The sequence below is a fragment of the Triturus cristatus genome, chromosome 8, assembly GCF_964204655.1.
Source record: "Triturus cristatus chromosome 8, aTriCri1.1, whole genome shotgun sequence".
Classification (NCBI taxonomy): Eukaryota; Metazoa; Chordata; class Amphibia; order Caudata; family Salamandridae; genus Triturus; species Triturus cristatus.
In genome coordinates this window covers 273,912,383-273,926,352 of record NC_140591.1, presented here as the reverse complement: position 1 = coordinate 273,926,352, position 13,970 = coordinate 273,912,383, and the positions used below count along the sequence as shown (strand labels likewise).

The 13,970-nt window shown below is 45.8% G+C and overlaps 1 protein-coding gene across 4 annotated transcripts in view; it reads left to right on the top strand.

Annotated features, from left to right (window-relative positions):
• SLC35F2 (solute carrier family 35 member F2) overlaps positions 1–13,970 on the top strand; it is a 337,639-nt gene that overhangs the window by 184,810 nt on the left and 138,859 nt on the right. Inside the window, exon 1 of one of the 4 annotated variants that reach the window (XM_085621505.1) lies at positions 7,335–7,554. The exons of the other annotated variants lie outside the window; for them this stretch is intronic. Within the exon in view, the coding sequence (XP_085477631.1) occupies positions 7,466–7,554 (89 nt within the window). The 5' untranslated portion in view covers positions 7,335–7,465. Of the gene's footprint in view, positions 1–7,334; positions 7,555–13,970 lie in introns of those variants that run through there. 4 annotated transcript variants of the gene reach the window in all.

Here is a 13,970-nt window from a genome sequence, read left to right as displayed (position 1 = left end):
TAGCAAGGCCCGGAGGCCATTATTATGCATATCACCTTTATTGCTCCTCAAACACAGCAGCAACAAACACATAGAATTAGAATACTCAAAACACCCTAGAACGCAGAACATGCATATAACCATAGAACAGGCAGCCATCTTCCTCCTTTTGTTGCTGCTCAAGCACAAGATAAGTACATTCAAATCTGTCATTTATTTTTTTGAAAGTGATGTGTTTGATTTTAAATGGATTATGTAAATTTAGTAAAATATATTGGTATGATGATTGAGATGAAAGCACTTTTTTTTTTTAGAGTTGTAAGAGATTTGTTAAATTTAAAAGAGGAATTAAAGTCCTTTTGTGAAGTAGGTTGTTGGGTTAATAGTTTAATTAGGTTAATTATAGTGGGGAAGCGTAACGCTGTTGAAGAGAACTTATTGTTATCTTATTTTTCATAAGGAAAGGCGGTTACCGTTATTCTTTGAGCCGTTCAAATGTTGTGCACGTGGTTGCTCTTTGATGTAAGATGATTAAGTAGGCGTGAGTTCGTTGGCGCTCGTGCGGTAGTGCTCAAGTGCATTGTTCCCTTCTTGTGAGTTACGCGTTATGGTGCGCGAGGTGGGGAACATCAAAGGAGGTTTGACCAGAATGAGCCACCGTACTCGTGTTGCGTGAGGCGGCCATTTTGGGAGATTGGGTTAAATCCCATGTTGAGGAATGGGGTGTTAAGCGGACATATTTTGGGCAGGATGGAAGCGTCTGACAGAACGAAGTCAGTTTCTGTCAGACTTCTATCGGAAGTTCAGTGTGAGGTCGGATTTTGGTCAAAAAGTGAAGGAAAAATTGTATTTAGTGAATAAGTTAGATGCTATTGAGGATATAATTGGAAATTTAGAAAAGGTGTATTTGTTGTTGAGTGCAATAAAGATTGAATATCCTAGGAATAGTAGGTGAAGGAGTTATAGTGTTGAGTATAGAGATTCTGTGGTATTATATTTAAAAAAAATCATAAAATGGAAGGTGTTGAGGCAGGTTTGGAAGAGAGAATGAAAGCCTACATGGAAAAAATGTTTGGGGAAATGTCTGCCTCAATAGATAAAAAAATTGAAAATACTTTTTTCTAAAGTATTTAAAAAAAAGGAGAGTAGACAAAGGTCTTGTGAGGAAGACCGCTTCAGGACAACCGAAGAAGTTGAGGTTGTCGCAGGAGTTTCTGGTCAGGGTTTAAAGAAGACCCAAAAAAGGAGGCATGTTGTGAAGGGAAAACAGACAAAAGATAACGAACATAAGGTTCAGAAAGGAATGGCTATAAAGGCCAAGGACAGCGCTAAAGAGGCGCATAAGAGAAGACATAGTGCGGTGGCATGTGATTCTAGTTCATCTAGTGGAGATGTGGAGTTGACGTGTAGTTCGAGTTTGGACGAGTCTGACGTGGAAGAGGTTCCTATTAAAAAAAGGAAGTTAGATGGGAAGGAGATTAAGCTTGAGGCTGGTGATTTTGTGGACCCTCAAGGAGAGGAGATGTTCGACCCGTTATTAATACAACATCCATTGTCACCGCAAAGGACACCAGTTGAACATGTGGCAAAGTACGTAAGGTACTGGATAAGAAGAGAAATTCCTAAGGATGTCAGAACTAGACTAAGGTCTGAGTGTCCAAGACCTAGTTTAAACAGCAAGGTGGCTTACACGCCCGAGTTGGACAAAAAAATGATGGCATTTCTGAATAAGAGTGGAAAGGATCCTAGAAGAGGATTAGACAAAGGGCTGAAGGGTTGTCAAGACAGATTATTGGATGTCTTGGGACCATTAACAAAAAATGTTGATATGTGCGAGGAGGCACACACTAGTAATACTGGTGTGGATGTTGGGGAGATGCGCCAGTGGGTGCAGAGAGCCATATGTCTCCTTGGTAACTCAAATGCGGCTTTGTGTTTGGAGAGGAGGAAGAGTATTCTATTCAAAATAGACCCAAAACTTGCTGACTTTGCTAGTAAGGAGCTAGGTGAGCAGAGTGAGGGTTTGCTTTTCGGAGACGATTTCGTCAAGGATATGGCTAGATATGTTGGAACTTTTAACTCCTTGAAGAAGGCTCAAAAAGATATAAGAAGGGTATTTGGAATGGCCGGGTAAACACGGGTTCGGTTCCCCGGCCGAGGACAAGGTTTTACCAGAAGTAATTTTGGTAGGGGAGTTAGACTCTATGGAGCAAATTATGGAGGAGGATATGGTTATACCAGAACTGATCAGGGAAGTTTCTTCCCGCAAAGACAAAGAGGCAGAGCGAGAGGCTTGCGTTCAGATAGGAGGCCAAGAGGAGTTTCAGGTAAGTTTTTTACCAGACCCTATGTTTATTCATATAAAATTGGGCGGCAGACTAGCCCAGTTTGTTGCGAGATGGTGAGAAATTACTCAGGATCCGTGGGTTTTGGACACGGTAACAGGTTACAGAATAGATTTTATCAGGACGCCAGTACAGGAAAGGATTCCCAAGATTTTGAGATTCTCAAAGGAGATGGAGGCTTTAGTGACAAAGGAAGTGGAGGCCTTGGAGGAAAAAGGGGCGATAGAGGCTGCAAGGGCAGTTCCGGGTTGTTTCGGAAGCAATCTGTTTTAAGTGGAGACAAAGGAATGAGGCCAGTTCTAAACCTAAGGGAGTTAAACGATTGGGTTGGTTACAATCACTTTAAGATGGAAGGGATACATATGCTGAGGGACTTATTGAGGAAAGGAGATTGGTTGACGAGGTTAGATTTAAAGGATGAGTATCTGATGGTTCCAATGTGTCAGGTGCAAAGGGATTTTTTGCAGTTCAGGTGGAAGGGAAAACGTTGGAGGTTCAAGTGTCTTCCATTCGGGTAGACGTCGGCTCCATGGTGTTTCACAAAGGTGATGAGACCAGTGGCGGCTTGGTTAAGGTCCAGGGGGGTTCGTTTGATAGTTTACCTGGACGATATTTTGATAATGACAGAGGCGGAGAGTTTAGTGAAGGAGCAGACAGAGTTTGCGGTGAGAGTTATAGAGGATCTTGGTTTTGTTGTAAACAAGGAGAAGTCTTGTGTAGAGCCAATGCAGGAAATTAAGTTTTTAGGTTTCCAGATACAGACATTGGATTGTGTGTTGAAGTTGCCTATGGAGAAGGTGAAGAAAATAAGGAAGGAGGTAAAGAGTGAGGAGTGCAGAATGGATTACGTTGAGGCAGTTGGCTAGGTTGTTGGGTCTTCTGTTGTCATCGATTCAGGCAATTTTTCCGGCACCCCTTCATTATTGTGCGTTGCAGAGACTGAAGGCATTTCATTTAAGACAGGATGCAAGATATTCTCAGAAGGTGAAGATGAACCAGGAATCTCTGGAGGAACTGGATTGGTGGTTGATGAGTTTAGAAGCATGGAACGGAAGGGCGATTTTTGGGGAAATGCCGGAGATGGAAATAGAGTCGGATGTAAGTCTGCACGGATGGGGCGCAAGGTGTGGAACAGTTTCAACAGGGGGACAGTGGTCGAAGGAGGAAGGTCAGATGTACATAAATTGTTTGGAACTTTTGGCAGGGTCTTTTGCGATAAAGAGTTTTGTAAAGGATCAAGTGAGGTGTTGTGTTCTTTTGAAAATGGACAATTTGTCGGCTGTTCGCTATGTGAACAAGGTGGGAGGTCCACGGTTGAGGGGATTGGTATAACTAGCCAAGGAGTTTTGGAAGTTTTGCTTGGAAAGGGAGATTATGGTTCAAGCTCAGTATATACCAGGGTTGAGCAACGTAGAAGCGGATTGGTATTCGAGATACCTCAGGGATGTGAGCAATTGGAGATTGAACAGGGAGGTTTTTGTGAGGTTAGAGCAGATGTGGGGGCCTTTGCAGGTGGATCTATTTGCGGACAGACTGAATACTCAGTTGAAGGAATTTTACAGTTGGAGACCGGATCCAGAGGCAAAGGGAATAGATGCATTCCTTCAGGTTTGGAAGGTAGGGAGGAATTATGCATTCCCTCCGTTTTCAATGATCCAAAGGGTGTTGACTAAAGTCAGGAGGGAGCAGGCGGAGTTAGTTATGATAACGCCATTTTGGAAGTCTCAGGTGTGGTTTCCAGATTTGATGAATCTTTTAGTGGAGAACCCAGTCATTTTGCCAAATTACAGGGACATTTTGTTGGATGTTCAGGGGAACGTTCACAAGTTGGTGGTGTCGGGTCAGTTAAGGCTAATAGCATGGTTGATTTCAGGAGAGTATGGCAAATGCATGGAGTATCAAAGGAAGCTGAGGAACTCGTATCTAAATCATGGTCTAGGGGAACATCAAAGGTCTATGGTTCTGCATGGAGAAAATTGAATCATTGGTGTATTGAGAGGGGTTTGGATCCCGTATTCGCTCCTGTAGTAGAAGTTGCAAATTATTTGTCAGAGCAGTATAATGGTGGATTGGTGTATAATACTGTTCATTTAAGTAGGTCAGCGATTTCGGCAGGGCATGTTTTGTTTGAAGGGGTACCTGTTGGACAACACGTTTTGATTAAAAGGTTATTAAAGAGTGTTAGGGTGGTGTTTCCACCAAAGGCAAAGTATGATTCTCTCTGGGATATTTCAATAGTTTTGAGAGAGTTGGAAAGTTGGGGAGCAAATACAAATTTGAATTTGAAGTTTGTATCTTGGAAGTTAGCAATGCTTTTGTATTTAGTTTCCTTTAGAAGGGTTTCAGATATTAGAGCTTTAGAGGTTAATTCAAGATGTTTTCAACCAGAAGGTGTATGTTTTGATATAAGGAAAAGGACAAAGACTATGTCTAGGACAATTTTTTATCCCCTTTTGGAAGGTGATAATGTTTTGTGTGTGGTTAGTTGTTTTAAGGAATATGAGAGGAGGACTATAGGTTTGAGACAGGATAACTGTTCACAATTGTTAATTTCTTATGTGAAGCCTTATAAGGCAGTCTCAGCACCTACATTGGCAAGGTGGGTAAGAGGTGTTATGCTTAAGGCAGGGGTGGATATTAGTGTTTTTGGGGCACATTCAGTAAGATGGGCTATACCTATTAAGGCATTTATGAAAGGTTTTAGTTTGAATGGAATTCTGAAGGCTGCAGATTGGTCAAATGATTCAACTTTTAGAAGATTTTATTTTAAACCTGTGGAAAATGTGTTAGAAAGAGTATTGGATGAACTTTGAACATGCATAATATTGGCCTCCGGGCCTTGCCATAAAATGCAGATTTTCCACAGTTTTAATGAGTAGAAAATCATGATTTTATTAAAGGCATGGAGGCTAATATTATCACTCCGCTGTACCTGCCCGATTTACTATTTGTTTGTTTTATAGGTTAAAGAGGAAGAAGTAGAGCATCAAAGTTAGAGGATGATGCAGAGCATCAAGTTCAAGTTTGAAGACGGATTTATGGTTCGGAATACAGATTCAACGGATGGATTGTTGTTTTTGGACTTTGTTTATTTCGCAGCTACTGAAGAGGAAAATGGCTGCCTGTTCTATGGTTATATGATGTTCTGCGTTCTAGGGTGTTTTGAGTATTCTAATTTTAAGTGTTTGTTGCTGCTGTGTTTGAGAAGCAATAAAGGTGATATGCAAAATATTAGCGTCTGTGCCGTTCATAAAATCATGATTATCTACTCGTTAAAACTGTGGAAAATCTGCATTTTACAACTCATACCACTACCACACATTTACATTCACTCACATTAGAAACACTTTCAGCATGCGTTCTACTACTAAGTATACTTTTACCACGCTTACTCTTTCTGAAAAATCCTGTCACAGTCTAACACTGCCACCTACTGTTCACAATTGTACATTAATGTTTAATACATTTTTAATTGCATTTGTCCTTTACAGGTTTGGTGCTGTTTGAAAATTGTATATTTTTGGGGAACCCCCCCCCCCCCCATCCTTTTTTTATTACCCTAAGAAATCTATAATGCATGTCACATTGAGGTTTACTGTCGCCTTCTGTTCAAATGCGTGGTTTTGTCTTGTGCTGTAATGACTTGCATGGCAACAGTCTTTACGATCTAAAACATGTGTGAAAAATGTAATTGGGAAGTAAAAACTTAGGAGTAAAGGCTGTTTCCCAGTTCGGTTATGTGAACATTTTGATTGGCAACTTGTGCCATCTCAGCGATGAGAAAAAGTCATATCAGTCACTCATCCTCATAGAAGGTCCGACCGCATATATTCTCACCCCTGCTCTACAACCTCTCTTCCACTGTTGCCTACCACCCTCCCCCTCCCCGTCGACACTTTTGTATCCCCTGAAGCCTGTTATTAATCGCTATGTCCCCCCCTCACCCCACCTCTCTAAAGAAGCTTGCATATATGACCCTTTATTCCCCCTTCCGCAAGCCCCCCCCCCTCCCCATTTCGAGGATTATTATGTATCTCCTGTTGTCTGATTATAAAACCCTCTGACACCCCACGGTTTTGATAAACCGAGAATAAATTAAAAAAAAATACCTTCGCCTCGCTTGCCGGTGCGCATATAAACACGCTGTCCTGCCGAATAAGTTAAGGGGTGGAAGAGTACCTGCCCCTGTGTATATCTGAAGCAAGCTTCTCGCCTCACAGGAAGGCTGGGGGCGCACTCATGCACTGGTTTCTTGTTTGTGCAAAGCTAATAGATGCAGGAGGTGTGAGGGGTAGACGGCCTTCCTGCACATCACCGCTGAATGGCCTGTAATTCCTGCTGCCCCGTCCCTCAGCCTGCCTCCCCGCGGAGCCTTCACCTGCCTGCCACTGCTGCCCTGCCCCCACCCGTGAACCGGATAAGCCTGTCGCGCGGGTTGGGCTGCTGCTCTTGCCCCCTCCCAACAGGACAGGCGGCTCGCGCCGGTGAGAGCTGTTTTCCCCTCAGCCTGCATTCCATCCCTCTTTCTTCGATGTACCGCATAATTTGCCTGCCCTGTGATGTCACCTGCGTTGTGGGCGTGAAACTGGGAGTTAGAGAAGTCCCCTCCCGGATTCAAGATCCGACTCAATCTTCGAATCCGGGATCCGGCAGGATTCTCAGCGTGCGTGTGTTTGTTAGTCAAGTGTCTGCGTATGGCATTACCAGGGTGTCTTGGTATTATTTATGCGACAGCATCCACGCTGTTTCAGCCTGCTTTGAGTATGACCTGGCGCAATGAATAAAGCGGTACACATATAATTACTTATCGGTAATCTCACTATCCCCGCCCCTGTTCTCGTCTTACTATTACTCGTTAGTAACCGAAACGTGTTGGAAGAGCCCATGCTTTCGCGTACAAAGAGCACCGTCTGCCCCCTGGGCCTGCAGCGTTTAGTTATCAACCAGGAAACCTTGAATACTATCTCTTCTACAGTGTGGTGTCTCTGTCTCGGCGGTTGTCGTTGGGTGTGGGTGTGTTTTTTCCGTCTGAGAGGTTGTTTCATTCATGTGCAGCCTCTGGCTCTTGGCTCAGCTGGTTCCTTGCTCCAGTATTTAGTTGAAAGGAGCCTGCGAACGCATCAAACTCGCTCCCACGAACGATGGCATCCACCTGCCCGAGCCCGCCTGCTGCAGCCTCGAAGGCCTTCTCTGATCTACCGGGGAATATCCGGGAGGCCCTTTGTACCTGGTAGGTGCTTCGTCCTGGGACTGTTTTCTTCACAATCCCAACACAGGGCACAAAACACTGGCAGTAGGCAAGAACCACGCTATCATTAAAGCTGTGGGCCTCACACACTGGCAGCAAGCGAGGGCCGCAGGTCAGGGCCACAGACACTGGCAGCAGGTACGGGCCCCAGACCCTGGCGGCAGGTGAGGGCCCCAGACCCTGGCGGCAGGTGAGGGCCCCAGACCCTGGCGGCAGGTGAAGGCCCCAGACCCTGGCGGCAGGTGAGGGTCGCAGACACTGGCAGCAGGGGAGGGCCGCAGACACTGGCAGCAGGTGAGGGCCACAGACACTGGCAGCAGGTGAGGGACAAAGCACTGTGAGCAAGTGAGGGCCAAACGCACTGGCAACAGGTGAGGGCCGCAGGCAGTGGTAGCAAGCGAGGGCAGCAGGTGAGGGCCACAGACACTGGCAGCAGGTGAGGGCCACAGACACTGGCAGCAGGTGAGGGCCACAGACACTGGCAGCAGGTGAGGGCCGCAGACACTGGCAGCAGGTGAGGGCCGCAGACACTGGCAGCAGGTGAGGGCCGCAGACACTGGCAGCAGTTGAGGGCCAAACGCCCTGTGAGCAAGTGAGGGCCAAACGCACTGTGAGCAAGTGAGGGCCAAACGCACTGTGAGCAAGTGAGGGCCAAACGCGCTGGCAGCAAGCGAGGGCCGCAGACACTGGCAGCAAGCGAGGGCCGCAGACACTGGCAGCAAGCGAGGGCCGCAGACACTGGCAGCAAGCGAGGGCCGCAGACACTGGCAGCAAGCGAGGGCCGCAGACACTGGCAGCAAGCGAGGGCCGCAGACACTGGCAGCAAGCGAGGGCCGCAGACACTGGCAGCAAGCGAGGGCCGCAGACGCTGGCTGCAAGCGAGGGCCTCAGACGCTGGCTGCAAGCGAGGGTCTCAGACGCTGGCTGCAAGCGAGGGTCTCAGACGCTGGCTGCAAGCGAGGTTCGCAGACGCTGGCAGCAGGCGAGGGCCGCAGACGCTGGCAGCAGGCGAGGGCCGCAGACACTGGCAGCAGGCGCGGGCCGCAGACACTGGCAGCAGGCGAGGGCCGCAGACACTGGCAGCAGGCGAGGGCCGCAGACACTGGCAGCAGGCGAGGGCCGCAGACACTGGCAGCAGGCGAGGGCCGCAGACACTGGCAGCAGGCGAGGGCCGCAGACACTGGCAGCAGGCGAGGGCCGCAGACACTGGCAGCGAGTGAGGGCCGCAGACACTGGCAGCGAATGAGGGCCACAGACACTAGCAAAAAGAGAGGGCTCAAGACACTGCTACAAATGACAGACAACAGTTCCCAGACCCTGGCCTCAGATGAGGCCCCAGACCCTGGCCTCAGACCCTGGCAGCAGGTGAGGGCCGCAGACACAGGCAGCAGGTGAGGGCGGGCGACTCTGGCAGCAGGTGAGGCCTTAGATGCTGCGAGCAGCTGTGGGCTGCATACATCTAATGAGGGTCCCTAGCACTAGGGCAAGCCAGACTTAGTGTCTTCAAAGGCTCCAGACCCTTTCAGCAAGTCAAAGCTACACAATCATTAAAGCTGAGCGGAAGGCTCCCTAAGGCGTGTGTGGCTGAGCAGTTATGCTGTGTATGACTGGAATTAAATGTTGTTCTTGGCAACCACGTTTGTGTTAAGCGTCTGTGCGCGGTACGAACAAGAAAGGTCTGCACATTTGCAGTAGAAGGCATATGCTTTTCTCGCATCAAAAATACACAGTTATAACGATGTAACCAGTCTCATGATTTTTACAATTTCCTTAGCTCTAATGTTATTGGTAAAATTAAATGGCAATATTACTGTGAAGAATTTTTGGGGGTATGTTATATGGTTGTGCTTAGTAAAACAAATGCTTAAAAATTTGAACAGTTTTTATACTGCAGATGAGATGGTGAACTAAAAGTTATTTACAAAATAACGACACTGTGTTTGCAAAGGTGTCATATGCATGTTATTGCACTGGCCATGCTGGAGTGTTTGTGCCTCTTAGCACTGTACCTCAAATGATGTGGGAGCACGACACAGCAAAGACCTTCATTCGAAGTGCAAGGGGGCTTCTCATAGGGCAGTGGTTGCCATACTTTTTTGACCCATGGCTCCCTTGACCCGTTGGCCATTGCGCGTGGCTCCCCACTGTTACTTTTTTTGGAGGGTGGAGTGGATGTAAGTCTGGCCTCGGGAGTGCTTGCATTTTTCTCCCTGAAAATAATTGGGATGAAGCAGATGAAGGTATTATAATCATATACGCAGGGTGTTTCGTATTACTAAGGCGTTGTCTCTAACGAATATTCCCAGTTCCACTTCTTTGCCCATGCCGTTTTTAGAGTACCCTCTCAAACTTTTTTATCCCACTTACAGTGCTAGATAACACCCCTATGCATGTAGGCCTCAGTGCCAAAGTGTTTCTGTGCTTGAAGAATATTTGCATACACTTCCATTTATACCCATGTCATACGTGCCAACACACCTGTCTCAGCAGGGTGACTCATGATTGATCAAACCACATAAAGCTTTATTTTTTCTGTCTCCTCCCTATCAATTCAAATAAAATTAATTCCGCTGATCTTTTTTTTAAATGTCCCTCTTTCTTGCTTCCAAATGTTGCCACTATGCCATATATTGTGTTTTACTTCCCTGTGCTGAAGGAGAGAGCAGGCCTGTCTGGAAATGTGTGTGTACTGAAAGAAATGTGTACTGAAAGTACCTACGATTTAAGTACAAATGTCAATACTTGATAGACAGGTTAAATGTACTTTCCAGATAACTTGCAATGGTGTAAAATGCATTTGGAAAAAAACGAAACTATTAACGAGTCTAACAAAATAAACCAGGTATCTTCCGCTTACTTTGGTAGTGTTGGAAAGTGGAGATCCAGTGAGATATGGGGGTCATCTCCCTCGACATGCCATCAACTAAGCACTACATTTACAGCTTTATGTATATCACTTACAAATCATCGACATCATGTGTTTAAGTCTAATCAGTTTAAATGAAGCCAACAGATCCTTCAACATTAAATGCATTAAAGTGCTTGGTGTGCGGCTCCCCTGGCTAGGTTTGACGGCTCCCCCCGGGAGCCACGGCGCACAGTTTGGGAACCACTGTCATAGGGTAATACCACACCCGGAACTCTAAATACCACGGAGCACTATAATTTCGGAGCATAGTTTTGCCACAGTATTTGAAGGAAAGAATATCCCACATTCTGGGCACTTTTACTAGGGACACATTCTACCAGGTTTTCATTGAAACAATATGATCTTCGAAAACCCCGAGGGTGTGGAAGCACTGCACATCCTGGAATCCAGATTGGGCCTGTGACTTCTGTCACTGGCCAAATCGGGAATTACAAGAAATTCGCATTAGGGACCTACACGTGTGGCTTATGAGGCCTCTGCAGAGGTTTTTTGGTGGAGTGTGAGGCCTTTCAAAGCCAATGTTGCTAAGTACATCGGGTAAAATTGAGTGGGATTAAAAGGTATTTGCAAAATTGAATTTTCTCTTTGGGAAAATACCAAATGATAAAATTACATGAAATGCATTTTGCCTGTATCTCAAGTAACTTTTCTCCGCTAGAGTATATACTCTGCACAAAAATATCACGTAACATGCAGGCAGGAGAATGGTTTAAGCAGGAAATGACTGATTTGAGGAGGAAATGTCTCTTGGCAAAACACATTCTACCTGAACCAGTTCTCCACGGATACAAATTATGCAAAATTTAATCTCATGTAAAAATGGCAAAAATCCACACATTTCAGCCACAGAGTAGCCCTCGACCTTGTAGGTCCTGCACGCCGCTCACCTGCTGCTGCTCCTCATTGTCCAGAGGCACCATCTTGGTCCTTGAGCTCGCCTCGAACCACTGTTCGTTCGAGTCATGGTCTCTCCTATAGGATTGATCTTGTCTGTTCACTTTTGTAAGTACATTCTAATTTAATTGTTGTGCCCACATTTGTTATGCCAGCATTACTGCTCTGTAGTATTTCTTTACCCCAGCGCTGATTTATTGTCATTGTGCTTTTCTGTTTTCGTTGCCGCACCATTTGCCGCCATTACCAGCCCCCTGCCCTCCTGCCTGTCAGACAGCACCACCAGGACTATTTATGGAGGGAGCTGCACGGCTCCAGTGAGTAGCCCTCGACCTTCTAGGTCCTGCATGCCGCTTCTCGGCTGTCGTGCCTCGTTGGTCAGAGACACTGTCTCAGTCCTTGAGCTCTCCTCAAACCGCTGTTCGAGTCAGTCTCTCCTGTAGGATTGGTATTGTCTGCTTACTTTTGTAATTGCATTCTAATTTAATTTTTGTATCCGCATTACTGCTCTGCAATATTACTTTACCCCCACACTGATTTAATGTGATTGTGCTTTTCTGTTTTTGTCATACGCACCGTTTACAGCCCCCTGCCTTCCAAACAACCCCTCCCCCCACTCAGGCGTACTTATGAAGGCCGCTGCGCAGCAGACGCGTGCTGTAGGCATGCCGCGGGCATGCCTAAGACAAACTCGTCTACACCCGTCCATGCCTGGATTGCGCCAAGGACCCTGACCCTCTGCACTCCCACACAGACGCCGCTGCAGACCTTTGTGCCTTGGACACAAAAACAGCTTTCTCGCATCGCCATACTTTACAGCGGGACCTCTAACCTGCATTCGTTGCTGGTTCACCGCCACCCAAGCACCAACCAACACCACTGCAACCAGCCATGGATGCCGACACCTCCCCGGAACAACTCCGCTGCCTTCTGATCAATGCTAGATCATTCTGCAAGCACCCCAGCGACGTCTGGGACTCCATCTCGACCCTCACCCCGACGTTACCTTCATTACTTAGGCCTGGCTCACCCCCACATTGGCCTTAGACCTAGTCATGGCAACTCTCAGCGGCTACAAGATGAAACACTGCGACCACACCAACAGACACGAAGGTGGCATTGCCATAGTACCCAAGGAATTGATCACCTGCACCCTCACTGATGACGAAACCACGCCGATCATTGAACACATGAACTTTGAGCTCTGCACCGATGAGACCACCATCATCAAGGCACCCTCGCATACAGACCGCCAGGACCACGAAAGGCCTCGGCGACACCATCCCTGAATTCGAGTATATACAACAGGGGAGTAATTCAGTTACGGAATTCTGAGGCACATACTATCTTCACACAGTCCGGTTGCCTAACCTCTTCTTCTGTTTGTAGTGCTTTATCTAAAATGCTAATTGCTAGCGCTTGAATCCTCCTTCATTTATCCCGATTATCAGGGAATATTTACGCTGATTCTTTTATTTTTTATTTTTCGGTACATGTGGCAGTGGTATTCTCCAAATATACATTCACTCAGTTGTCTCTTTCATTTCTATTGATGGTGATTATTGTTTTTCTGTACCATGGTCTTCATCACCTAGCTGTATTAGGACACTGTTGGTATTAACTAACATGTGTTAGCTCGGTCATCTCATTCATTCCATTTTCAGTGGTAGCCAAATACATGATTGTCTTTGCTTCAATTATAGATCATACACTTTCAATATTTTTTCCAGTTACGTGCCTTAACACTGTCCATTTAATGTCTTGCTGGCCATGGTTTTTTTTTCAATGCAATGAGATACCATTGGTGCATTGAGAGTCTTGCGTCTTATTCTTGATCGATGTTGCGTTATTCTTTTTTTGATTGGTTGTGTAGTTTTACCAATATATGCTTTTGGGCCTGGACATAGCACACAATAAATTACATTATGTGTGTTGCAATTTGTAAACTCCTCGTGTTTTATGAATTTGACCTATATGTAAATTTGCTGCCGTCAATCGTGCTGTCGTATGAGATACAGTTGCTACATCTCCTGTGGCCTTTGATTGGAGGTAAAGACATCATTGTTCGTAGTGTGTGAACTTCCTTTTTCGCTTCAGTATTAGCACGCACTATCTCATCTTTAATGCTTTTGTTTTTCTTTAGTGCAAAGATTGGTTTATTTATAAAAGGAACAAGTTCTTTCACAGTATTCCAGTTTTTTCGCACAATTTTTTGTACTTCATTTGTGGCTCCTGAGAATGTTGTAACACATACTATTGGTATCTCTTCTTGTTTCTGCCTGGGTGTAAGTAAGGAATCTCTAGGAGTATACCAAGCTCGTTTCATTGCTCTTTTGAGCAGTCTTCTTGGATAGTTCCTTTTTGATAGTTTGTTCAGGAGTAAAGCAGCATTCTTAAAATGGTCGTCTTTTTTTTTTGAGCAGTTCCTCCTTATTCTTAAAAATTGACCGAAAGGTAAATTTTCTTGGAGATTGCATTGGTTATGTTAAGTTATGTTATGTTAATTAATTTGTAAAGCGCAACGGTTACCCTGGGGTGTCCTGGCGCTGGTTACCTTTTCCTACTGGCCATTACC